Consider the following 24,040-nt stretch of genomic DNA (forward strand, 5'->3'; position numbering starts at 1 on the left):
TTACTTCACAGCTTAGTAAATGTTAAATTTGGAACCAAGCTTAAAACAAATAAAGTCTCCATTTTAATTACTGTTTTTTTAAATACTAAGCAATGCTCAAATGGTAACCATGTTGTTTAAGAAGCAGTTTTCTCTGTTGTGATGGACACCTTTGTTTCAAAGAAAGTTCCCTCATCATCCTCTTCCAGAAGCAAATGAGATCCATTGATTGTATAATTGTGTAAAATTATCCAAATGAAAAAATAAATGAATAAATAAATACCGTCACAGCCTCGACATGGCGCCACCAGCAGGGGTCACCATGTGTTCACAAATGGAAGAAGAGTGAGCCAAATCGTGAGTAAAAGATCATGCTTCTGTTTTTTTGTAAACTGGTTGATTCTTTGGTACAAATACTCATCTGCATGTCCTCCTCATTTAAATCAAAAAGAAGTGAAAAAGAGAAATGTGAGATGATTAAGCTGCACATTATGTGTTTTATTCAGCTCTACTCTGATTCAGCTTCCTGTCCAGACCAGGACACAAAGTTCATCTTGTGATTGTGAAGGAGTAATGTGGGGCATTTGTTGATCAATATCTTGCTTAACAACATATTGTCATATGTCATATGCCTAGAACTCAGACCAGGAACTAGCAAAATACCAAAGACAACACCAGGAAGAGTTTGGAAGCCAGCATCTCACACATGCTGTTGTAGTTTCATTAAAACCCTGAATTCAAAGTTAGGATAACAATCACGTTAGTGAATCTTTAACAATGTAAATGAAGCATAATAGGAAGGATAGTTTGTTCATGAGGCCAGCATTGTCAGGTGGACATTTCCCCCAAGAGGTTAAATGACAGCTTGTTTATTTAGAGCTGCAGCACTTATCTTCTGCACTGTCAAATATCTGTTGACCTTTAAATATTGATGCTGGCGCTTTTATTTTAATGAACTGTACTCCTCTCTCAAGCCTTTACGACAGATATACAGCACATGACTCGTTGTAGCACAGAGAAATTACAATTAATCATCATACAGAAGAGGTAACTTTATATAAAAGAAAAGAAATTTCATTTAGATCTTTCTAGTTATTAAGTAAATTGCTGATTTTTGCAACCTAACTCTGTTTTAGTTGCATTGGAAAACTTTTCACTAAGGAATCAAACCACAGGGAAGCAAACATGTTATATTTTGTTGCTGCTACAGTTTGATTTTGCTAAACAAAGTAAATGTTTGGGCTTCCTTTCCCGATGTTTCAGCACAAATTAGTGCAACTTATCATTTTACATTGATTTGAAGTGACCTTTGAGTTGTTTTTACACGCAGATATCCTAAAAGTTTGTCATGCGTTTCATTTAAACGTGGTTCCTTTACATTTTCACAGTATTATGAGTATATTTCTGAGCTATAAGCGCTCCTGATTTCGAAAAGGCCTGCTTTGGGGGGGAAAAACTGAAGAACAAGGGCTTATTTGTGGTTAAGCAAAAAGAAAGAATTCTAAAAAACATAAAAATATATTTATTTGAACATGAAAATGTTTTAAAAATTAACATTTCAGATATGCAACATTTGCTGCACCCATCTGAACATGCTGTACCCTGTGATGGAATCTGAAATGTACATTTTAAGGGCTGAAGCGGAAGTGACCGTACAGGCTGCTACAAAGTAAAATGGTAGCATTTTTTTTTTTAAACAAACATACCGGCTCAAACAAGCAGCTTTATCGACACTTTTCTCTGTGATGACTACATTAAATTGTGCACGTAAATACAACGAGATGATGTACCTTTCAAGCAGGAGGAGCGAGAGGTTTACGGAACGGTGTTTGGGACCAAAACCGCTCCGGGGCTTTTACTTTGAACTTCGGTCCCGGAAGTTGCGTTCCCGCCTGCGTACTTGACGCCAGCCGCTCTAAATGGGAATATACCCTCTGCGCTGCTGCGGGATGCTGTCACCGGAGCCGGGCAACTAGTTTACCGTGCCCCCCTCCCGCTCTTGTGCCCGCCGCCATCACCACCGGTAGGCCCGTTTTTCTGTCTTATTCTGTCCCTCCGCCAGTTCGGTGTCATGTACTTGTATTATTTAAACCTTTATATTCTCAGACTTATCACCTGATATCACTTCTTGGCAGCTGACTTTCAGGGGGTGCTCGAAGGGGGGACCTCTCGAGCAGGAATAGCTTCACGCCGGGGTTATATTTGCTCGGCTCAGAGGTGAGAATGCGTGCCGGTAATTATGCGGTCGCTATTCCCGGAGCCCGCTTGACGGCCACGGCGCGGGTTACGTCACCCTGACGGTGACACCGCGGCCATGAAGACTGTGTCCGGACTTCAGGTCGGGTCCCCCCCTCCCCCATGTTGGACCTGGATCAGCTGTCCTCACAGCACGGCCCGAAGTCCGCACTCCCTCTCTCACTAATCCTCTGATGTGTTATATATATGTTATCTTCTGACTGTAGCCCACAGATTAGTGCCAAATGAAATTGAAAAAAAAAAACAAAACCCTGACCTTTGATCCCAACAGGGAGAAAGTCTGACCCTGACACCCTTAAGGTCAGAGGTCATCAACAAGATTTGCTCAGGGGCTTCAAACCAGGTTTTAATTATCTAATCATGCTGTCACTAAGGAGGTCTTAAACAAAATTTTTACTTTTTACTCGTTTACTTTTAGTGCTGGTGTGCACTGTCTGTTAGCAAAATATCTCACGAACCACTGGACAAATTTGAATGAAACTGGCAGAAAGTAATCGCTGGATTCGCATCTAAAGCTGATTAACTTTCGGGGCCAACCCAATTAAACATGGCTTCCACAGCCAACTGATTTGAAAAACCACAAAAATAGCAATACCTCAATCAATTGTACATACATTGACTTGAAATTTGGTGTGGTAGTAGCTGAGACTGATCCCCTAAACATATTTTGAGCACGAGCAGATTGGGCAACATCTTTGCTTGAAGTTTTGTCATTAACTGTTGATGGTCAGCTCTTCAGATCCTAATGAAACTTTCAGGAATTATTAATTTGCTGTATCCCTATAACTGATAAACCTTTGGAGCCAAGCTCAATTTAACCCACCCCAGCCAACTGACTTGAGAGAACACCATAAGTGTCTATATTTCAGTCAGTTTTACAGAAATTGTGCTAAAATGTGATGCGGTTGTAGCTGAGAGACTCTCAACTTGAAATGCACCAAAACCTGACAAACATATGTGTTTCCTAAAGTCGTTTGGCTGTGGCCGCCATCTTAAATTGCTCCAAAAGGCCATCAGCAATAGATGCACATCAAGTGATTATTCCCTGAAAGCTTCATTAGGATCCGTCCACTGGTTCATGAGATGTTTTGGTAACACACAGACACACACACACAGACCCATACACAGACGCTCCTCTATCGGCGGCGGGAGATAACGAGGGACGATACAAGTAATCAGCGCGGGGCGTGCGCGGGCTGTTTCACACATGATAAACGGCGACGGGACGTGGCTGGCAACAAACCCTGTAAACTTTGTGTGGCTTTGCCTGTAGACTAAACTTTCTAAATTCATCTTAAAATAAAAAATAAAAAACACTTTGAAAGTATTTTAGAGGGGACACTCCTGGGCCTGAATTCTGTTTTGTTTCCGTTCGTTTGTTGCCAGTTTACAACTCAAACGTATTAATTTGTGGAAAAGTAAGAATGTCTGAGTTAAAATCAGCTTTGGACACAATGGGACCCAAAAGGCAGGAATGCTTCGGCCCGTTCGGTGTTTTTGGCGGTATGTGCTCCTTCAAGGAGTGCCAGGTCTTTAATTGTCATCCTGTCATATTAAAATGGTATGCTCAGAATATTTTTACTTAATAAAGATTTAAAAAGTGTAATTTCCCGTGTCCTTTTCCCAGAGAGGGACCCCTCACCCAAGATGACGGCTCCATCGAACTCGGTCCATTCGGAACCACGGGAGCAGCGCTTCTTGGTGCTGTTTGACTTCGACGAGACCATCATCGGCGAAAGCAGTGACGACGCCGTCATCCGGCTCCTCCCAGGTCAGCAGCTCCCCGCCTGGCTGACAAACAGCTTCCGGGAGGGCCACTACAACGAGAACACGCAGAAGGTTCTGGCCTTCATGGCGGAGCAGGGCGTGTCCGAGGAGTCCATCCGCTCCGCCGTGGAGAAGATCCCCGCCGCTCCTGGCGTCCTGAAGCTCCTGCAGTTCTTGCAGAGCCGCCAGCAGGACTTCGAGCTGGTGGTGGTCTCCGACGCCAACTCGTACTTCATCCAGGCGTGGCTGGAGCGCGCCGAGGTGCGCCACCTTTTCAGGAAGATCTTCACAAACCCCGCCGGCTTCGACACCAACGGCCGGCTGGTGCTGCTCCCGTACCACTCGCACTCGTGCCCCCGTTGCCCTGACAACATGTGCAAGCAGGCCATCCTCCGGGAGTACGTGGCGGACCGGCAAAGAGAGCGGGGCGGCGCAGCGTTCCAGAAGGTGTTTTACGTCGGAGACGGGGCCAACGACGTGTGCCCGTCCCTGGCTCTGGGGCCCCAGGACGTAGCCTTCACCAGAAGGGGCTTCCCCATGCACAGGCTGCTGGTGGAGCTGCAGCGGTCTGCCGGCTTCAAGGCCAACGTCGTTCCGTGGGTCTGCGGCGAGGATATAGTGGACTGCTTGGAAAGAATCCTGAAGGAGAGATGAAACCTGAGCGTCTGTATATTAAAAAAAAAAAAAAAATGGAGGTAAACAAGCAGTACATCAGAATTGGTGGAAAGCATGATTTAAACCCAGCATCAATTGGCTTATAAAGACATTAATCTGCTCCTCTATGCCTGATATCAAAGAAACTCGTAGATGACTTAAAGTCATATTCCATCCTTTTTAAAGTGGGGCTATGTGTAATTTTAGGTTATGAACAATCGATGTATTACCAGACGTAGATAGCCACTGGTCAAACCTGACAGGAATCTGATGTTTCTGGTTGCTGGATGATTGGACTGAGGGCTTGATGCTGTTAGAAAAACTTACAATATGTAATAATAATTGGGATAAAACCACATTTTCCTCACTCATCACCTTCTCTTCTGTCACCACCATCATCAGGCCTGTTTATTGTTTGACCATTTATATTATTAGCAGTTGAACACGACTGCATGGTACTTCAATTTGTAACTCATTTATGATAAGTTTCATATGTTGTGCAGCCCTGATTGAAACAGTAAGACATCATTCCTTCGTAACTTTTACACAGAACCCCACTTCGAAATGGCTAAAATGTCCCTTTAATACTTTTGCACATCGCTATAGGCGGTATAATAGATTTTAAAAAAATGAAAAGAAGTTAACTTGAGGGTTCAGTTTTTTATAATACTAATAATGATAAAATTCTGACTAGGAACGTTTTAATCAACGTGTTCTCTGCGCCGAAGCACCTCATTTAACGATCGACCCCCTCCCGCTGTGAATGCACTTTACATGTAATTGTCTCGCCTGGTGCTCGACACTGACAGCAGAAACTGATCCGCAGGTTAAAAACTGTTCCACTTCGAAGGCTCAGAAGTAGGATTGGGCGCTGCCTGCGACAGAGGGCCACGCACGCCTTGTCAGGAAACGTGGGATAAGGTCGCGGGGGATTCTGGCGCACGGCCCCGATGCGTAATCCGAGAGTTGATTTTATGGCGGTAATCCACACCAGCATGGAAACAACAGGAAAGCCTGAAGCCATATGTCTGCTCTTTGCTGCGGCGTCGAACCCACCGAGGCGGCGAAACTAAAATGTACGATGAAGAGTAACACGTAGAGACTAAAGTCTGTAGTGATTAGTCTGCGCTCGCTGCTCGTTAAAAGCCACAGGGATTATTTATCTCCTCGTCTGCGTCCAGCACCTGTTTTACGTTTGAATGTTTTTAGGATTTCCAAATGACATCAAGTAGTTTGAGGTTTTATGAGTAATTTAGTTTTTAGGCCGTATCAAATATTGTTGTTAGGTCGTTTCTTCTGTTGAACAATAGCATTTTGATGAAATAGCTCAACTGATTAGCCGTAACATTATGACCAGCTGCTGAATGTTGAATGGAATCTTCTCGTAAAACCTAAGGAACATCTGGGGGAGGAGGGGGATGTCTGGGATGTCCCGTGCCAAGAAATTAGCCACAGATCCATTAACTCCGTTAACTTCCATTGTCTAAAATTGAAGCCAAAAAGTCCCATTTTTCTTTGAGTCCTGCCATGTCGTGTTTTTAGACTACAGATGTGGGGCTGTAAGTCACGGCTTACACACCCTCCCGACTCGCTAACGGGCTGTCAATCACAGCGTAACGAGACACTTAACGAGCCTCAAATGTAAAAATGTTCTCTACGTTCAAAGTTCTTGTTTGAACACAGGGCAGCAAGATAAGAAAATGACAAATCAACATCTAAAATAAAAAGATTTGAAGTGTATTTTTAGTTTTTTATATCATTCATTTAAATGGAGGCACGTGGCTTAAACATATACCGCAGCCAGCCACCATGGGGCGCACATCCTTTCGTTGCTTCAGCTTGCAGCTTCCAGTCCCGTCTCTCGTTGTAATATAAGTCAGTGGTCCTTAGGTTTGCGAAACAGGGTGTCATCTGAGCCCGTCTGATTGGACAATTTGAATTTGGTGTGCCCTTTGACCTTTCGTAAGCTGTTTTTTTTTTTTTCTGCAGGGCTCGCTGCTGTCCTGCAGGAAGAAGCTGCTGCTGCTGGGATGGGTAAATCCCAGGATGAGCAGCGTCACTCGTTTTATTCTTCTCAGTGGTCATAATGTTGCTGCAGACTCACGTTAAAGTGTCGGAAATGTCCTTTAACCAGTGTTTTAGTTTCTCAGGGAGAACAGACAACATGCAAAGACAGTAATAAGTCAGAAAAATCTGCTGCTCCAACGTGTTTCATTTGTGGCTGAAAGGTCAAAGGTCAGGCGATGTAATCAGTGCAGCTGCGGTATGAGGTCACATCTCATTAATGCTTGTTGAGTGAGGCAATATTTCCCGAAAATGTAACAGCTTAGTTTATTCGACCTGTCTGTGTAGCTTGGTGCAATAATTAAACGCTTTATATTTGATATGGCAAATAAAAGTTGGCTCGTGAGATTTTTCAGGGACGCACACTGACCCCACGTCAACAAGTCGCAGCGTTTTCGGTGAAAACCTAAAGCTCCTGTGGCAACAACCGAACCAATAACTGTGGTTAGGACTGTGCTTTTCCTGTTTGTGATGTGATGTGCGCTGTGAGGTTTCTGTGCGTTTAATCGAGAACCTTTTGAGCGTGTAAATGCATTGTTGTAACTGGAATATAAAGCCATTATCAGACCGTGTGCGCTCTCTTTTCGTGTGTTTTTCATAACTAAAATATAAAACAATTGACAAATGAGCGACAACCCATCAGAGTAGATCAAAGTGCATTTAGCAGCATTTATGAGTCAGTGAGTTTAATTTTGGAGATTTAAACACTAAATTTATCTTATATTTCAAAATTACTACATAAAATGCTTGTTTGATTATAAGGTTGTTCCCACCGTTTTTAAAGCCTTTGTTATAGCTTCAAAATACAAAGTATCATGACAAAAAGTTGCATTTTTTCAGTGTTTCACAGTCAAAACTATAGATTAACTAATTTGAACTAAACAAACCATCATTATGAAGGAGCCAGTCTGTTAAATAAATCACCGTTTCGAAAGATAATAACTATTTTAAACTATCTTGTGGAAAATAAGATGGGAGGCAGATTCAGGGGAAGGACCAAGAGCCTAACAAAAGATGATGCAGTCTGAAAGTAAGTGACAAGTTGCTTCAGCGGCAGAACGAGGAGACAACAGAGACCTGGGGCAAGAAGAGTGAGCCAAACTGCTTCGTCAACATTCAGATCTTCAGCCGGCTGGAGGTCAAAGTGCAGACGGGAGGCTGGAGGACATGGAGACGAAAGGCGGATGATCTAAACTGGACTAGAATAGAAGAAAAGAGCAACGTGGAGACGTTGGAGCTCAAAAAACTGCTGAATTATTGTTTTTAAATGCATAATAAACATGAAAAGGACTAATGTGTTTTAAAGGATTGTCATGCCATTACATATGCTGACAGTCCCTCTCCTCCATCTACAAGAATCTAGTCTGTATCTGTAGCTTTATCTCTCCAGATTACTTTTATATGCAGGGGCACCATTAAAGGGGTGAACAGGGGGGGCAATGATCACCAGTATAAATTAGCTGGCCCCCAGACTGGCCCCCCTGTTCTTACAGCCTTATCCTCCTGAGTCCTGAGTTTTTGCTCGATACATATATTTTAATTTCCTGTAGCTATTTGGGATGAATAGAACCTCATAAACATTAAAAACAAATATTGTTTTTAAAAAATTGGTAGGTAAAAAATAAAAACTAGCTACCTAGCTAGCACCAACTAACGTTATTTTAGGAACCCAAACTCACTGTCCACTGCAAACTAAATTGATTAACAGAGACAAGCAGGTTGTTGTTGTTGTTTTTACTATCTTATCTTTAGTTATTACATCTTAAAGCAGAAGTCTGGTCAGGTTCAGTTTGGTCAATGATTGGCTTAAAATGACGGGTCAAACCTTTGGACCCAATATTTCTTCAACCAACTCAACCTATGATCTAGCAACTTTAATCCAGCAATTTTAGTGTTTTTCTTAAACTGTGTTGTAATCTATGCCAAGCTCTTTGAGTGTTTATTAGTATTTCAGAAAAGATTGCATATTTAGGAGTTTAGTTGTTACAAACACGTGTTTGTAATCCTGAGATGTAGTATTTAATGAATGTGGTGAAGGATTCAGCAGACACAGCTGTCTCCATGTTTCTACCAGAAGATGGCACTAAGTCATCGTCTCTCAGGAGTGTCTCCTGTGACTTTGGTCAGTCCTTTAAAGTCCTCCATCCTTCAGCTCAGAGGCTCTTGATTAAAAAGGAAACAAGCTGCTGATGCAGAATCATGAAACGTCTCTCAAGGCTGTGATGACAGAGAAGCCATGTGGTGCTTCATGTGAGTTTGAAACACTGCCGACTCGACAATTCAGCTTTGAACAAACACAATCATCGAACTCAATAACGTTGTTTTCTTTTCACAGTTGAGTTGAGATGAGATGAGATGGGTTTGGTTAAATTCATTTGAGTTAAACTGTATTGGATCACAGTTGTGTAGCTTTCTGTTGGCTCAGACAGCAGTGTGTAAAAGTTTTAAACCGTCCTTAATTTCATTTTATTTCACTTTCAAGGAGCCAGACGTTCTTGCAGTCTTTTAAACTGGTCTTGACGAATGTGTTGTTGTTTTTTCCAGCCTTTCTGCAAATCTTTCAGAGCTTTTTTCACTCATTTTCTGTAATTTTTGTACATGACCGTGACAGCAATTTGTGCTGTGAGGTGTTGGTAATACAACAAAGGAATTGGACAAGTGGAGGACTAAATCAGAAGTGTCTCTACAGCAAATAAACATTGTTCCGAAAAATATGGTTTTAAAAAAACAATCGAAGACCTGAGAGATGCATCATCCTCATTTTCACCTAAACTGTTTGAGAATCACCTTGTCGCTAAAATGCTGTTTTATGTGTTAAACCGTGTTGGATGTAAGACAAGATTGTCAGGAGATGGGGTTGTGGTTGTTGTCGTCCTCCACCAGGTTCTTTCCTCCAGAGGGCGGCCTTCCAGGATTGCTGTTAGGTTGCTACATCCCCTGCAGGTGTGTGTTGTTCACACCTGCAGATAGTTTGCCTCATTCAGCAGAGCTGTATAAGAGGAGCAGTTCTCCAATCAGTCTTAGCTGAAGTGCACCCTTTACATGATAACTCATAGCCTCCTTGTGACGCAAACTTATGTTTGTCTCTAGTAATCTCTGTGCGTTTTCTCAGGTAATCTGCCGAGAACTCTTCCGAGCATTACTTTTCTGGTGCCGTTCCTCACTCTCTGTGGGACTCCTGGATTGCCCCTTCTGGACTGAGACTGCTTACCTGTACGGCCTGCCTGCCCAACGGTTATTCTGTCATCTTCCCCGGTTCCACCATCAACTGGAAGGAATCAAAGTCACTGTTCTGCTGCCACAACCCTAGATTCCACTCATCTTCCCCTGGTGGACCTTTTCTCTCCCACAAAGTAAGACTGCTGCCTGGACTGCTGCTAATCCTTTCAGCCCCAACCCGTTCTTATTCTGTCTGTCTTTCAGAGTACCCGATAACCCACGACGCCATGATCATTCCAGATCGCCGAACAGTTTGTTTCTTGCTGGTTTTCAATAAACATACTCTGATTCCTGGTTTCCTCCAGAGCTTCTCTATGTGGGCCAGAAGCCTGAACAAAACTGAGAAAGATTTAAAATACAACTCAGTGGGACAAAAAGGTTCTTTGTGACAAACTGCTGGAAATAAAGGGCCTAAAGGTCAAGGAGTTCTTTGCTAAGATGTCTACTCGTAGACATAACACTGCTTCCTTCTGTTGGATATGGAGGAAAACCAGTTTAACCGCCTTTTTTCGACTGTATCAAGCCCTTGCCATATCGTGAACAGTTATTGTTGCCGCACGCTCACAGATGAAGTTTAACTACACCCGCTGAAGCACTTGCTTGAAACTGCTAAAGCAATCTCCAACTACACAGAAAACTACTGACGTCACGTGAGAGAAGTGCTCCAGCCCTCCGGACTGGCTGAGGATGGGCCATCAGCAAAACGTCCTTGGATTTAGGTTCCTTTTAAAGATACAGAAATGTACAGGACATCCTAAAAAATTGACATCATTTGAAATCTGGAATATCTGAGTAACTACAAGTCAAAATTAAATGGACTTCCTGTTGAACAGTGAGACATTTACTTAAAATCTGAACAAGAATTTACAGGAGATGGAGATCTTAGAACCACTTTCATGAAGCTTCACAAACATTTAATATGTGCTGTGACACAACATGGGTCGAGGCGGCGGTCCAGCTCCAGTTTTAAATTGAAAATTTTTTTTTTTTTTTTGGTGCCATGTCCAAATCGGCTTTCCATAATGCATTTTTCTTGAATTTTATTGAAAATACATTCAGTTTAAGCGCACTCTAACAGCCAGAAATGCCTGCCTGTTGTTGTCACATGTTAACAGTAACGATAAACTTTTTTTTTTTACTTTTTTTCAAGCTTTCGATCATCTGAGCAAGGATTGGGTGACACTGGACTACAAATTGACGTCTGTCTTTTTGGGACACCCTGTCTATCGATCGTTACCACTTTGAACGTTTACAACAATGTCTGGCTCCTTGGAAATGACGTATGCCCGTCCCCCCCCCACCCCGAAGTCCTGTAAAAAAAAAAAACATTCCTTTGGTTTTATTCACAACCAGCCCATCTCTGTTCAGAGCGTAGATGCCAACAACTTCCACTGACCTCCAAAGCGAGGGGATGGATAATCCCGTTAAAGTCAATGGGTAAAGGGGGGGGTAAAGACGACAAACTGCAGTCGAAGATCTTCTGGCGCTCCCGTCTTCATGTCAATACCCAGATATGAGCTGATGCAGCCTTTCCGTTCGCGCCAACAGGAGGAAACGCTCAGCTGTTGAGGGGACTTAAATTGCCATCGCTGCCTGACGATTGTTTTCATGGACGACCTGATCGATCGTTCCCCGTTCAATTACTCCCTCCGAGGTGAACGCTAACTCAGTTAGGGGACTTCAGGCTCGTAGGAGGTCGTTTTAAATTACACTTCAAAAGCCTCCTGCGCCAAAATCCTATCAAGCCAATTAGAGCTGAAGGGGGGGCGTTTTATTTGCCGCTCCTTTAAGTTTGATTCTATTTGCAGATAGTTTAAGAACAACAATGGCAGCCAAGACATGGGCCTGATAGGTCTGAGCCGCAGACAGATGGAGAGGAAGCGCGGCCTGCCTGAGCGGGATAGTATCTCACGCCCTTGAGATGAGCTGCAGAGATAGAAAAGGATTCCTCTGTTTGAGTCATCAGCTGCAAAAAAAAAAAAAAACAGAGCTTGGATTGTTTCTGTGCGTCCTTGAGGATGTAAAATATGATAAAAAGCCCTCCCTGCAGTCTGAGCATTTATGAAGATGCGTCAGTGAAGCCAACGGATCAATGCAGCTGTTGAGATTAGAAGTCTCCGTAAGAGTTTAATGAGTAAAAACTAAAGGTTTTAGTTGTTTAGGTTGGTACTGCAGCAGCACTCTTGGGGTTTCCACTTTCAAAAAGCAGCTGAGACGTCCTGAATTTTCATCTCAGGGTTCCTGACGACACGCCGTTCAAAACAAACACAGTGTCCGCTTTTAGGACGTCATGGCCTTAACTTTTTCAAATTTTACTCCACCACTTTTAACATAGTTTCATCGCTCTGTAGAGGTACAGATGATAGAATGAATTTAAAAAAAAAACGTGTTTTGAATCACAAGACTTGTTTCTAGTTTGAAGACAAGACACGCAGATGAAAAGCTCAATGTTGTTATCATGGCTCTCTAATGGTAAATGTTAGGATTTTGTACGATGTTTTTCTGACAATTTGTACTTTTTAACAGCCACTGGGCTAAATTCTTCCAATCCTTCCTCTTGTGATGACAACAGGTGAGGAGAAATGAACAGAAAAAAAGGAGGAATTGAGTCAAGGGATCCTGGAAAAACAGGAAGTGACACGACAGCGTGCTCCTAAAATTAAAGTCTAATAGAAATTTATTCAATGTAGTGTGTGTTGAATCAAATGCCTTCACACACACACTCTTTTTCTTTCTCTCTCTCACACACATTCTCCCTCTCTCATACACACATACCCTTTCTCTTTCACACACACACACACACCTACCTCTCTCTCACACACACACTCTTTCTTACACACACTCTTTCGCTCTCTTCCTCTCACACATACACACACAGACCATCTCTCTCTCTCGCTCGCTCACCCTCCCAATCTCCCACACACACACTTACTTTTTCCCTCTCTGTCTCTCTCTCTCTTACTCTCTCACCCCCCCCCCTCTCTCTCTCTCTCTCTCTCACACACACACACACACACTCACTCTCTCTCTCTCTCACACACACACACTTACTTTCTCCTTCTCTCTCTCTCTCTCACACACACACACCCTCTCTCTCTCTCTCTCTCTCACACGCACAGACCCTCTCTCTCTCTCTCTCTCTCTCTCTTACACACACACACTCACTCTCTCCTCCTTTCTTGCTTCTCTCCAGCAGAGTTCAGTCTGTCTTTTGCATCCTGGGTCTCCTTCTCTTCTGTTCTCTGGTAAAAAAAAAAAAAAAAGAAGATAAAAAGGATTAAATAAACTCATTACCACGAGAAAGACATATTTTATTTGTTCTTTTCAGGAGCATTCCTGTGAGCTCGGAGGGACGCAGTTAAAGTTCGTCGCATTTCTCAGAACCTGACCCCGCTGCTATGCCTGCAGAAAAGGTGAGGAGAGCTGTGTTATCACCAGAAAATTACCTGTGGAAAACTCAGGAGATCTGTCCTAAAGAATGGTAAATAAAAAACATATACTGAGCTGTAACTTCAATTTATAAAATGTTTAATTTTGGGGGGATAAACAATGATGCGAGCTAAGCTAATAGCTAATTTAATCATTTAAATTAGCTAAATTCACCTTTGCTGATAAATATGTAGCTTTTTTTTATTAAGCTGTAGCTTAAAGTAATTAATGTTTGGCATTCATTGAGCTCTTGGAGTAATATTTTTTTGTCAGGTATAAAACTGAAAACAACCTTTTTTGAACACTTTTTTTTTAACTGAATCCTTCGTGTTAGCATGCTATTAGCATCGGCTACACTTTTTAAAAAAAAATCTCCCCAAATCTGTTTGACCATATTTGGTCATCAGCTACTTCCGTAGGTTTTAATTACATTTTCCTGCATCAATAAAGTTGATAATAGTGCTGTAGGCAGTGAAACAAAGTCAAATCACTTTTTTTTCTTCAAATTTTGTGGTTCATCTATTCAAAAAGTACTTAAAGTGGCATAAATTTTTAATTTACTCCCTGAGAGACCAATAATTGCCCAGTTAATCTGTGTCTGTAAGCAGACAATATTTAAGGTTATAGAGCAACATGTTAGTAAAATAATAAAACCAGTTACAGACATGTTGAGTTAATGATGTTGCAATAAATCTGAAATCATAAGTCGATCTAAAGCTGAAGCTCAACTCAAAGATGATATTTTGTAATTTAGAAAAATCCTGTAGCGAAATCAGGGATTAATATTCATTTTCTTAAAAGTAGTTGTTTGAATGGTATATGTAATTACTGCACATTAATTGCCAAATCTTGTAGAACCTTAATGTAAAGTCACTTCATAAAACAGTTGAAATAATTTATTAACATGTCCTTAGCAGGAGTGATGTGTTAAATTGTTGTGATTCTCAGGATTATAAGTTATTAGTTTTATAAATTCTCCTGGTATAAAGAGGTCATTTGTGGTCGATTTTCATCCAGACAGAAAACATGTAGATCTTAGAGGTGTGTGGTCATTGAGTCAAAGTCTTTCTTGTCTTCTGAAGATATTTGGCTTCATTTCTGACTGATTGTTCAGGTCAGCTTCTTCGGTTTTGAGACGTTCGTCCTCCTTCATTTTACATTAGAGTCCTACGTGCACACAAATCTGAGCCGGTGTCTTGGCGATGCTCCTCATTAGGAGACGCCAAAACTAAAAAAGTAAAAGTAAAAAAAACTGAAACATTGCCAATCGAAGCGCTCCCTGCAGCTTTAAAGACTGTGGTTCTGACGTTCTTTTCAGGCGTTGTGACGGACATTTCAGGTTTCAAATTAGGGCCGAAAAATAATAGTTAAAGGCAAAATCAAAGTGCTACTTTTGCAGCGAAACGGTGCAATGTCAGCAAATAAAAACGTTCTATTTATTTATTTTCATACAGGAAAATGGGGTCTGAAATCGCTCCAAATTCTGACCAAGATATTGAGAAGGATGAAAAGGTAACGAGCTTAACTTCAGTGCCTACAAATTTATTAAACTATTTAGTTCATTTGGCTCTGTGTTGTTGTTGTCTGGAAGCAATATGGGCTAAAAACCTGCTAGAAATACAGTAATCTTTAATATAAATCCTGCTGAGGAGGGGTAAAACTCTGAAAAGATTTTGCTTCTATTGTTTGAGTAATATTCAGGCCCGATGTAAAAGTCTAATTTAGTTATTGCTGAAATAAATACTTGCATTTAACGGTACTGGCAGGATGATTTATTGTTTGTCGTCACAGTGTACATTTATTTGCTCACAGGAAGTTTAGTGGCCTATAAATCCAATTATGTTGCCTGAACTGCAATGCCTCGCAGTCGTAGGCCAAACTACTCTTTGAGTTTCTTTGTAAAATAGAATAAAAAGGCAACAACAGCTGAATGTAAAACTTATACGTTTTAATGGCTTCTTTCAAACACCCGGGAACGGCAGCCATGTCTGGCTCTGTTGGACGTTTTCTGTCGGCTGCTGTCATTGTTTGAGTCAGTCCTCATTAAGACCCGCTCCGAGCTTCTGCGTCGCTCACGCCACGAGAGCGGCCGTGCTTCTTCCCCCCGGTCTGCGTGACATTTCAGGGCGTTTATTGTGTTTGACGTGCTAACTGTACGGTAATAAATACCGTCCCTGGTTTGGGACAGGTCTGGGACGTTGGCTGCGAGCAGTTCTCTCCTTTTCTGCTTGTCCACAGCTAGCTTTCGGCGGGGGTTTAGACTGCCTAATTAGGGGGGGGAAACGCCAATTTACTCGGAAGAGCGGCGTCAGCAGACTGCAAACTTCTCTTTTACGGTTGCCTTTTGAGTAAATAGTTGGTGAGTGTTTCTTAGTTAAAGGTAGCCTTTGGGTGGAGCTTGACTTTTACTGCTTTGAAAGGAACCACAAACCTCCATGTTCACAGCTTGAAGCCTTTTGAGCTGGGCTTGTATCGAAGCTGGCTCCTTTTTGCTGGTTTCTGTCGGAAACGGGAGGCCGCGGTCTCTGGGCGGGAGACATCTGGAGACAGTAAACAGCAGTGCTCCCAGGCTTCTCGATGTGGCGGCGTTAAGCCTCTTTGCGATGAGAACGCCTTTTCCGTTAATCTGAACATGCCGGCTTCACGTGTGAATGAGCCCGTGCCCCCTCAGTGAGTTTTCTGTATCGCTTTCAGGAGGGGAACCGGTCAGAACCAGACATACCCGTGGCTAAACCATTTCATTTCATTTCATCCCTAAACGCAGCACCGTTTCTAGAAATGTCTCCATTCGCGTGTAAACACCGAAATCAACCCAAAACTCTACAATGACAGGCCTGTAATGGGGCGCTGTAACGCCGCCACAACAAAACGCCAAGAACAGGAAACAAGAAGAAGTAGAAGAAGAAGAGGACCCCCTCAGGTTGTAGGTTAGATTAGCGGTGGAGCTATGACGTCATCGTTTTCAAAACCTTGTGTTTTAAGTGTCTCCACTAAAGACCGTTTACATCAGGTTTATGATACGCACAAAAACACAAAAGTGGCCTTTTTAACGTTTTTAATTCCAGATCCTGTTTTCAAAAAATAGGGACTCCTGAAACATCATTTCCCTTTGGATTCAAGACTGAAACGACGCACGCTCACCCAAATACGTTACCATGTAGACAGCGCCTAAGTCTCGCTAAAGAGAGCAAAGGCACGGCACCTAAAACTCCGGATCCAGCTCAAGAGAAGAAGAAAACGGTAACTTCCTGCTTAGTAAAAACCTCTTGCTAACATAGTGTCAGTAAGAGTTTGCTGGCGTAGAGTCTCGGTCATCGAGGACGTGGTTTTATAAGGATGGTTCACCTGGAATCTGAAAGGCTTCTTCGCTTCTACAACATCTTTAAGCTACAGGATGAAAAGTTAATTTTTTTTTTTTTTAAACTTGTGGGAGTCACTTCTACCGGCACCTGATCACCAGCGTGTACCGTAGAAAAGCAGTCCGTCTTTAGACAGTTTGTAAAATCAGATTTTTAGGTGATATTTGTGTGAGTTTATACGTCATATAGCTCAAAAAAGCCCATATTTAGGCTGAAGCTTTATTCTTTGTCAGTGGACTTATACAACTGTCTTGAGTTCATGTCCTTTCTGTGGATTTTTATCACTTCAGGTGTAGAAATCACATCATTTGGCGTTAGTGGCTGCTCGTTTTGGAGCAGCTGAACTCTCCTCTAACAATTTCCAAGTTACGAAACGTATGTTTTGTTTTTTTTGCCAAATCACAAGTCCCACCCCATCTGTAAAAAGTCAGACATGTGGTGCCGGCACAGAATAAACCTCCCACCGAAACACACAAGCTTTCAACGTCCTCCTGCCGAGTTTCATGAAACAAAAAAAAAGGAAAGAAGCAGTCTGTGTCTGGGATTTTTTGGTTTCGTCCTCGTTTCACTGTTGAGCTGGAGAAAACGGATGTTTTCATCCGGCCCTGGCACGTTTTATACATGTGAACCACCCTGGCTGTTGTATATCATGTGTGTAAACACACCACATTCCTGTCGGTATGACCCAACAAAGGCATCATAAAGTGAAAAGAACTCTGGTTTTAACAGGTTTATTGGGCCGATGGTTCTGCGTGCCCCATGATGTGAACATACGATATTAGACCTCACAGTTAAACCCAGTTTGGCGTTGTTCGGCAGCACGTTGTGTGTCCTGGACAAGCTGGAAGCAGAAAGCGGCGGCAGGCAGCTCGGCGTTCTCCGGTCACCGGTTTGTGTTTGGGTGTGGAGACGGTCGCCACCGGCCCTCCACATGCTGCGTTACACAACACGGCCAGATGTGCGGCTTTAAGAGGCACGTGACTGCTAATGAGGCACTCAGAGCTGCTTTTTTTTGGTTTTGTTTTTTAAAGAAGCGTTTTAACTCTTAACGTTTGTAGCAGCTATGTCTTCCGTTTCCTTTTCTGACTTATTGCTTAGAACTACAAACACTTGTTTTATTTATCATTAAAGCTGCACAAAGCCTTCCTGTGTTCTCATTTTTAACAGTAAAACACGCAGTATTTAGGAATTAGACTGATCTTTGATAATGCTACCTCTGCTTTAGCATATCCATCTTTTTTAGATGTTATTTTTTAAGATTTTGTTCCCGTTTAAAGAACTGCAGCCAGCAAATATTTGCTTTTTTGCTCATTATATATGTTTTATAAATTGCATTATTATAATCTGTGGTGTAGAAGAGTCACAATGAGAAATCTTTCAGTATTGAGTTCTTATTATTTTCATATTCTCCATCTCAGAAGCTTTAAAATGAAACATAGTTTGATGAAATGTGGCGATTTATCACCCTGGCAACAAGCTGGTTTGGTTTCTTAGAGCACTAGTTTGAAAACTCAATTTTTATTGGTCTTAAGGGATGCTATTGTGTATTCCAGCTGTATAATTGAAAAAAAGGACTCCGCAAGCTTCACAATGACACCAAACATATTATACGAAGGGATTTCTCAGTGCTACGGTGGCCTGCATGGAAATGAAAAGGATTATTTCTTTGCTGGCGGTCAGAACCGTCTGGAAGTAAACGAGGCGGCGTCGCTGATTTCACGCACCCAGGTCATCGGAGCAACTTTGAGTTCATCTTTTTTATCCTGTCACAAAAAAAACAAAAAACGCAGCCCTTTAAAACCTCTTAAATTTAAAGGTTAAGGGTTAAATAAAGTACCATTATACACGTTAAAGCCAGCTAACGACAAAAGCACTAAATGCTCTGCAAAAATCTCAACTATTCAGGGAGATTTCAGTGCTTTTTCTTGAAATTCTTAATTTTAAATATGAATTATTGTATTTGAAATACGTTGGGTGGTGCTTTTGTTGTAAAATAGCTTTTATTTTGCTTGTGTCCACAAAAGGAGACGCTTCTGTGCCTGCGAGGTCATTTCGAGCAGTTCTTACTGCCTTACATTAGAGTGTTAATGTGGTGCCATTATGGGGAATCAATTAATGACTTTGCTTTTGGTATTCTCACATTTATTTATATGAAGACTTGCCACATTCATAAGGAATAAATGGTTGGAAGAGTTTGAGGTTAATGCACATTTGGCAGGGATAAATGTAGAAACTATAACCTGATTCCTTCTCATTACTTTTGTACAATATTCTTATATATTGTAACACTGTAGTTTAGTGAAGAGCAATCAATAGGATCAGTGTGGCTGGAGCGTTTTCAAGCATTCATTTTTATTCCACTTCAACTATTTTCTTTATATCAGCCCGGGTTGCCTTCTAAATATGATCCACGTCTCAGTCTGTTTGGAGGAGCTGGAACCAGTTCCAGGATAGAGCAGAGGATCGTCGTGTGACGTCTGTATTTGTATAAGGAAAACAGCTCTATTAGTCACTCTGTGTGTGTGTGTGGCAAAGAGAGACAAACTGTGAGACAAAAAAAGACGTCTTTGTATTATTTTTCTCTTCCTTTCTGGTGAAAAAGTGTGGATTTCTTGTAAATTGCTGATATCGTTTGGCTTTAAATGGAAAAAACTACTGGAGGCTTCTGCACAAAGGTCTTTACAGGGAGGGGACTGAGTGTTTTGACCCGATCTTCTTCTGCGTTTCAGCAGTTAATTTTCTTTTTTTTTACTGCTTACATGTTACTCATCTTCTCTGTTAGTTTTACGCCCAGCTGGTTTTTATGTTTCTCCGCGGACATCAACATTAACTGAAAGTGTTCCCTTTTTTTTAAAGCTTTTTATCGTTTGTATTTCTGTCCATTTCTGACCACAGTACGTCAGAAACACCTGGCTGGAATTTCCTCACATTTGACACAAGCTGACTTCTATAAATCGTGTTTTTCAGCAGTACTTCAGATGAATCCTGCACCTTTTTTCACAAGGATGAATTAACAAACTCCTAAGTTTTTGTCTACAAAATGTTAAAGGCCGAGCTCGGTCAAACACTGTACTGTGGCTTTACGTTTTTGTTGAAAAAATGGTTGTAATTTCATTTATTGTACTGATCCAGTTTGCAGAAAGCTCAAATCTGAATCCCTTTATTCGCTCTCTGCAGGGGAGTGACAGAAGGTGTACGCTGCCCGTCGCTGTAGTCTTCCTGCCACCACCATGAGCTGGAGCTTCCTGACACGCTTGCTGGAGGAAATTCACAACCATTCCACATTCGTGGGCAAGATCTGGCTCACCGTCCTCCTCGTTTTCCGCATCGTCCTAACGGCCGTGGGCGGCGAATCGATCTACTACGACGAGCAGAGCAAGTTCGTCTGCAACTCCGGCCAGCCGGGCTGCGAGAACGTCTGCTACGACGCCTTCGCGCCGCTCTCGCACGTCCGCTTCTGGGTCTTCCAGACCATCCTGGTGGCGACGCCGTCGCTCATGTACCTGGGCTACGCGGTCAACAAAATCGCTCGAGCGGAGGAGCAGGCGGACGGCGGGGGGCTGGACAGGTACACGCGAAAGGCACCCAAGAAGTCTTATCTCACGGGCAGAAAGCAGCACAGGGGCGTCGAAGAGGCTGAGGACGACGACGAGGAAGACCCGATGATCTACGAAGTGACGGAGGGGGACAGTGACGCTGGTGGAAAAACAAAAGGGGGAAGCAGTGAGAGACAAGGGAAGGCCAAGGTTCGACATGACGGGCGCCAGCGGATCAAAGCAGATGGACTGATGCGCATTTATGTCATCCAGCTGTTGACCCGTTTGGTTCTGGAGGTGGCTTTCTTGTGTGGCCAGTACGTGCTGTACGGCTTCGCCGTTCCTGCCCGGTACGTGTGCTCGGACCTGCCCTGCCCCCACAGCGTGGACTGCTTCGTGTCACGGCCGACCGAGAAAACCGTCTTCCTACTCATCATGTACACCGTCTCCCTGCTCTGCCTGGCTCTCAACGTGTGGGAGATGCTCCACCTGGGCGTCGGGACCATCTGCGAGATCATTCGCTCCCGCCGACCGCCACCTCACCTCAACGACGAGCTGTACCTCACGAGACGAGGCGAGGCTCTTAGCGAGGCGGGGCTAAGCGCCGACTGTTACACCAGCTACCCGTTCACCTGGAACGCGCCGTCGGCCCCGCCGGGGTACAACATCGCCATCAAGCCTCTCCTAATGTCCAAGGGAACCCACAATCCACCTCTCCCCATCAGTGACCTCACTGATGCCAAGATCACGTGCCGGCAGAACCACGTGAACATCGCCCAGGAGGAGCGTCAGCAGTACACCAATAATGATGAAAGCCTGCGCAGCGCTGGGAGGGGAGACGCCCCCGGGAACGCTCCGAAGGACTTCGGTCAGACTCAGAACGAGCTGAAGGCCGACAACCAGGCCTACAGCCAGCTGGAGAGCCGCAGTAATAACCGCAGCAAGCCGAGCCGCGACCGTAAACACCGGCACGCCTCCAGACACGCCTCGGGCAAGGCGGACACGGACAGGAGCAGCAGCAGCAGCAAATACGGCGTGATTAAGGGTTCCGAGTGGATCTGAAGCACAGATTCCTACTTCTGGGAACGCCGCGCCCACCGAGGACTTACATTTCTGCGTCTTTGCAGCGCAGACGGCAACAGGGTAACCACTTCACGCCAACCTCACGTGTTCCTTTCCCACACCTCTGAACCTGTCGACTGACTTTAAGTTCACACGGGTTAAAAACGTGTCTTTAAAAAATGAGAGAAAGCTTTCCACCTCAGGGAGACGCTTCAGACATTCAAACTGAGCAGCAGAGTAGTCGTAGGTAGAATAAACCAGCTCGGGTTTTAAAGGTTAACGTCACATTTTGACTCATCTCCAGTGAAAACAGATCCAGCTAACAGCCAGAAACTGCTGGAAATAATGTGATTGTAATGTAAATAAGGTGATTATTTAGTTCAGACTTAACCTCCAGATCAGTTTGTAGTTTTTTGGGAGTAAATTAAAGTTTTTTCTGGTTGATTCCTTTAAGATTTTGATGCCTGTTTTTATTTTACAGGAAGAGCTGGGGATGTTTTTCTGTTGTTGGCGGAGTTAGGCCTTCATGCTGCGGTTTAAGTGCCTTTCTTGTTAAAGAACTGCTTCTTCATTTAAACTGTTTTTGTTTATATAAACTCTCTTCACATCTAAGCCATCTTTCTTTATAGACTGAATGTTTTCCTGTGCCATGAAGACAAATTAGGATGGGGTGTTACAGATATTCATATTTGTTTTTCTTTATTTCTCATAACATAGAGATAAAAACTGACTTTTTTTTATTCTCATTTGCCATATTTTTCTGTAAATCCAAGCATTTAAAGTTGCTTACGTTGTTCGGTCATTCCTAACTCATTTGTGTTTAAGATATTAGTTAACTCGTTGGTTCAGTATGTAAACAAACAGCACATTAAACTTGTATTATTTTGTTATCTGGTATAAATTTACTGACATTGACAGATTTTCAGCCCTGAAAGCCACGGAGAGGCCGCTTGTTTGTTTCGCTTTGTCGCACTTGTTATGATCAGAAAGTGCATCTTTTGAATAAAAGTTTGTACTCCTATTATTTTTGCCTTTTCGGACACATTCTGCAGTTATCGTTGGGATTCCTTCATAAAAAGAAACTGATTATTTGTGTCTTCATGGTGGTAGAAATCAGTATTTACAAGAAGATCGCCCTCTACTGGGAAACAATGGAAAAAGATCCGCAGATGGACTCAACACCTTTGTTTTCATTTTGTTTTAAATTCTCCAGCCAGAGAAGCCTAAATATTTCATATATTACATGTCCATCTGAGTGTTTTTATATTAAACATTCATTTTACATCAAGTACTAACCTATAAAAGAACTAGAAGTACTGCAGATTTTACTTTTTTGCTTTTTTGAACTCAGTTTGGGCTCATCTTTAATAGTTTTGTGTCTGTTTCTTTAAAAATACTATTTGTTCATATAGATGCAGTATTTTCTGAGCAGCTAAGCAAAACTGACAGGGATACAAATTAGCACAGAAAAACTAAAAAAATATATTGACAAAGAAAATGTGAACATGACAGACAGTAACAGGTGAGTCTTATTGTGGAGCCTGTTTTTATTCTTCGATAAAAGGCTGATTTAATTCAACTTTGTAAAAAATATCTGGCTTGTGAATTTAAAAGGTCGAACATTTGTTTCCAAAATAAGGTTAGAAACACTTTAAAAGCAGGAAAAGAGTGGCTAAGAGTTCATAAAATGACAAAATGTTCAGGCTGTTTTCAAAGCTTCTGTGCTGTGTTTAAGATCCCATTGAAACATTGTAAAACCCACAATTATATGATGCCCGTCAGCTTTCAAAATGTGCCTCAAAGCAGACATGGCAGCACGAAAAACCGCCAGAATATATGAATCATTTATTCAGTTTTTAGGGGAATGAAGTGACTTTAAACAGCAGATGAATATTTGAAAATGATGAAAGTTTCGTGTGAATCCAAGACACTGAAGGCAGCGTGAAACAGGTGTTCCTTCAAGGTAAGTATCCCAAACACAAAGCAGGACAAGTGGATCCAAATGAGTACTAATCAAGAGGTCAGAGTCCTCCACCTCCTGGCTGTCCTCCTTTAACTTTATGAGAAAACTCTTTATGATGAAAACTTCCCAGTCCTTGCTGAAGAGGGTTAAGTTAGATTCTGGCAGTGGGATGCTCTCCAACCCGGGGCTGTTCAACTGACGACCCGAGGGCCACATCCTGCCCGCGGGTGAGCTCAGTCCAGCCCACCGGTGAGTTTTTTTAAAATGAAACTAGATTTTAAATCATAAATTAAATGTAGATAATGACAGTAATGGCTGGATGTCTGGCCCCTGAGCTGTTGGCTTTCTGTTTAATGAAAAGGATATCATATAAACAGACTGTGTATCTGAGCAGGCAGCTTAAAGGTGTCATTTAGATGCAAATGAAACTATTAATTGTTTTCATTTATGATGTTTGAGATCTGTTTTATATCATGCACTCACATGCTAAAAAGAAATGAAAAATGACTTGGTTGAAGTAAAGTAAGTCATTTGGATCCGCGTACCCTCTTGCCTTGTGCGCGCTCCCGAGACGGGAGCCACCAATTCTTACGGGGGGATCAGGGTTGCCAGGTAGAAAATTACAAAATACAGTACAGTCGCGTTAAAATGGTGATACTTTGACCCAAACTACGAAATTGTGTGAACTCTATCGCTCGGAGTGGACACCAGATGAGCCGTCTGTTGTGACTGGCAAACATGGGGAGGGAGGG

The 24,040-nt window shown here is 42.5% G+C and overlaps 2 protein-coding genes across 5 annotated transcripts; both read left to right on the forward strand.

The window, feature by feature from the left end:
- Positions 1–1,844: 1,844 nt before the first annotated feature.
- Positions 1,845–7,292, forward strand: LOC108249903 (probable phosphatase phospho1). Of its 2 annotated transcripts, XM_025010997.2 has the most exons (3): positions 1,845–2,002; positions 3,863–4,697; positions 6,646–7,292. In XM_025010997.2, the coding sequence occupies exon 2, from the start codon at positions 3,883–3,885 to the stop codon at positions 4,654–4,656; it is 774 nt and encodes a 257-aa protein (XP_024866765.1). In that variant the 5' UTR covers positions 1,845–2,002; positions 3,863–3,882; the 3' UTR covers positions 4,657–4,697; positions 6,646–7,292. The 2 variants fall into 2 exon arrangements, with proteins under 2 accessions (XP_024866765.1, XP_017295043.1); XM_017439554.3 differs by having other exon boundaries at positions 3,863–7,292.
- Positions 7,293–9,704: 2,412 nt separating this feature from the next.
- On the forward strand, positions 9,705–22,349 carry LOC108246244 (gap junction gamma-1 protein-like). 3 transcript variants are annotated; one of them, XM_017433704.3, is made up of 3 exons: positions 9,705–10,073; positions 13,268–13,420; positions 19,905–22,349. In XM_017433704.3, exon 3 carries the CDS (start codon positions 19,958–19,960, stop codon positions 21,323–21,325), a length of 1,368 nt encoding a protein of 455 aa, XP_017289193.1. In that variant the 5' UTR covers positions 9,705–10,073; positions 13,268–13,420; positions 19,905–19,957; the 3' UTR covers positions 21,326–22,349. The 3 variants fall into 3 exon arrangements, with proteins under 3 accessions (XP_017289193.1, XP_024866903.1, XP_017289179.1); XM_025011135.2 differs by having other exon boundaries at positions 9,707–10,073; positions 13,268–13,352; XM_017433690.3 differs by lacking the exon at positions 9,705–10,073 and adding an exon at positions 13,023–13,184 and having other exon boundaries at positions 13,268–13,352.
- Positions 22,350–24,040: the final 1,691 nt, after the last annotated feature.

The sequence above is a fragment of the Kryptolebias marmoratus genome, linkage group LG17 (genome assembly GCF_001649575.2).
Source record: "Kryptolebias marmoratus isolate JLee-2015 linkage group LG17, ASM164957v2, whole genome shotgun sequence".
NCBI classification, from domain to species: Eukaryota; Metazoa; Chordata; class Actinopteri; order Cyprinodontiformes; family Rivulidae; genus Kryptolebias; species Kryptolebias marmoratus.